Source organism: Pteropus vampyrus, unplaced genomic scaffold (assembly GCF_000151845.1).
Source record: "Pteropus vampyrus isolate Shadow unplaced genomic scaffold, Pvam_2.0 Scaffold31, whole genome shotgun sequence".
In the NCBI taxonomy this organism is placed as follows: domain Eukaryota; kingdom Metazoa; phylum Chordata; class Mammalia; order Chiroptera; family Pteropodidae; genus Pteropus; species Pteropus vampyrus.
In genome coordinates this window covers 8054106-8056435 of record NW_011888812.1, presented here as the reverse complement: position 1 = coordinate 8056435, position 2330 = coordinate 8054106, and the positions used below count along the sequence as shown (strand labels likewise).

Sequence of the window (2330 nt, the reverse complement as noted above, 5' to 3'; positions counted from 1 at the left end):
AATAGAAACGGAGATAAATTAACAGTGGACTGACATTGCAAAGGTATATGCTTTTCCAAGTAAAACAAAAATGAGGCAATTCTGAAACAACTATAACCTGCACATGTGAAATAAGGTAGAAATCCATGGGCAAAAGTAAAAAAAAGTGTACACAGTCTACCACCATAAACTCCAAGAATTATAAATCTTAGTTACTGATTTATTGCTAAAAACAAAAAATCATTTCTGGATATAGAACCCTGAAAAATATGAGGGCAGCAGTGCTGAGATAACTACAAGCAATCAATACAGATGAAGCCAAGTTAAATTAACTGTGCTGGGCTCAACGGATCTGTCTCCTGACATCAGTTCCTGATGCCACTGCAAAGGACAAATTATTACTATTTAATTAAACTACATACTTCCAGGAAACTAAATATTCTAAAGTCCAATGCATCCCCTTCAAGTGCTCCCTAATATAAAGAGTCAAAAACATGAGTGACAATTCTTAGACGAGAAGAAACACAAAAGTCTCATAAATACACAAAAGGAATTTCAACCTCATTAGTAATCAAATCAGTTAAAATAATAAGATACATTTTCACTTGCATTTCATGCAAAGGAGGGTATGGCAAGATAGTTTTATATTTTGCTGGTGGGAGTCCATATTGGTAGAAACAATACTGAAAACTACAGATAAATATATATATCAAAACTTCTCCAAAATGTTCATTCCCTTTGACAGAATTCTACTTCTAGGAATCTATCATAATGAACAAACGTATAAACAGTTATGAAAATGACTATTAATCATTATTTAAGCATTAGATAGTAAGCATTATCTAAAATAACGAAAAAGTTAAAAACAACCTAAATACCCAATGATAGAATAGTTAAACATAATTTATGGAATACTAATATAATGGTATATTAGCAACTATGTTAAGAAAAAAATTGTTTATGAAGAAATGTTAATGACATGAGAAAATGCTTGCAATATAATACATGAAAGAAGCAGGTTAACGAGAATATTTATAATGGTATATAGGTGAATAATAAATAAAAGGCAAAGTGGAAAAAAATCTAAACAATAATAACAGTTCTAAGTGATGTACAGTGACTTTTCTTATATGATAAAATCTGTTCTAAATTTTCCACATTTTCTATTACGAGCATGTATTATTTATAACTAGAAGACTAATAACTTTAGTTTTTTAAAAAATATCATACAACATGAACTTTCTAAGCCCTCTGAGTAGAACATTTCTCCGAAACTCAGCAAAAATTAAATTGGGCCAATAAAATGAGTATCATACTCAGTTATGTCAACTCAGACCCACTTGCCTCAAACCCGCCCCTGTCTTACCTTGTGATAGAAAGCTGCCCCCGTGAGCACCATGGACACCTCGTTAGTCCACTCAGACTCATACTTCCACTTGCTCGTCTCATGGTCCCAAAGATGCAAACGACCCGGGTAACCCACCAACCGGTCAGGAAATTCCCGCCAGACCTAAGGGTAGCAATGCACCAACAATCAATTCCGAGTTCAGACTCAGTTAAACACAGTGAGTGCTAAGTTATCCAAACAGGTATCGACAGAATCCCGAAGTTCAAGTCTTTACAAACTAAGGTCAGCAAAGGCTTCTGAAGATGTTCAATTGAATATCTGCTAGATCTTCTGCCAATATTCAGATAGATAGATGTTGACTCTGATTTCCTCCAAAACTCCTTGTGCTTGCTTGGAAATTTCAAGTAACATGGAGTAATACTTTACTGTGTTGGGAGAAGGGAGGTAATCTCTTAACATACAATTAATTAAATAGCATCCATTCTTAATGAATGCACAGATGAATACAGGGACCCCTGCAACTAACTCAACTGTCCTGACTTATTTAAAATTTTGGTGGCTGTGAAAATTTACGAAGTCTGTTTCTAAAAAAAAAAAAAAAAGAAAGAAAAAAAATCTATGTCTCCAGAGTACACAGCTATTGTTAGGACCTTTTGGAAGCCTTAATTTAATATAGAGAATTTGTTTGATTCTACAATCTGTAACATATTGAAAACAAAAACTTGATTTTCATATTCGAAAAGGTTCTTGGATAGTTTTGTTAAACAGAATTTGGTAATTTGGGGGTGGAGTACTTCCGATACCAATCCACATGCATTTCTGTACAGTTTAACCTTTAAACAAGACGTTCCTGCCATTAATGAGCACTGACAAGCTGCCAGCTGTCTGTGGGGCGGCTCTTCAGCGCAGTTCCTCACCCTTTACCAGACCGCTAAAGCAGAGCTCTTGAAAACCCTGCTCTAGTCCCTTATCTAAACTCTAAGTAATCTCATCTAGTCTCAAC

General features: G+C 34.6%; 1 protein-coding gene across 1 annotated transcript in view; it reads right to left on the bottom strand.

The window, feature by feature from the left end:
* The window catches only part of EXT2 (exostosin glycosyltransferase 2), a 129985-nt gene that overhangs the window by 19245 nt on the left and 108410 nt on the right, over window positions 1–2330 (bottom strand). Inside the window, exon 10 of the mRNA XM_023528792.1 lies at window positions 1331–1489. Coding sequence (XP_023384560.1) covers window positions 1331–1489 — 159 coding nt within the window. The remainder of the gene's footprint in view (window positions 1–1330; window positions 1490–2330) is intronic.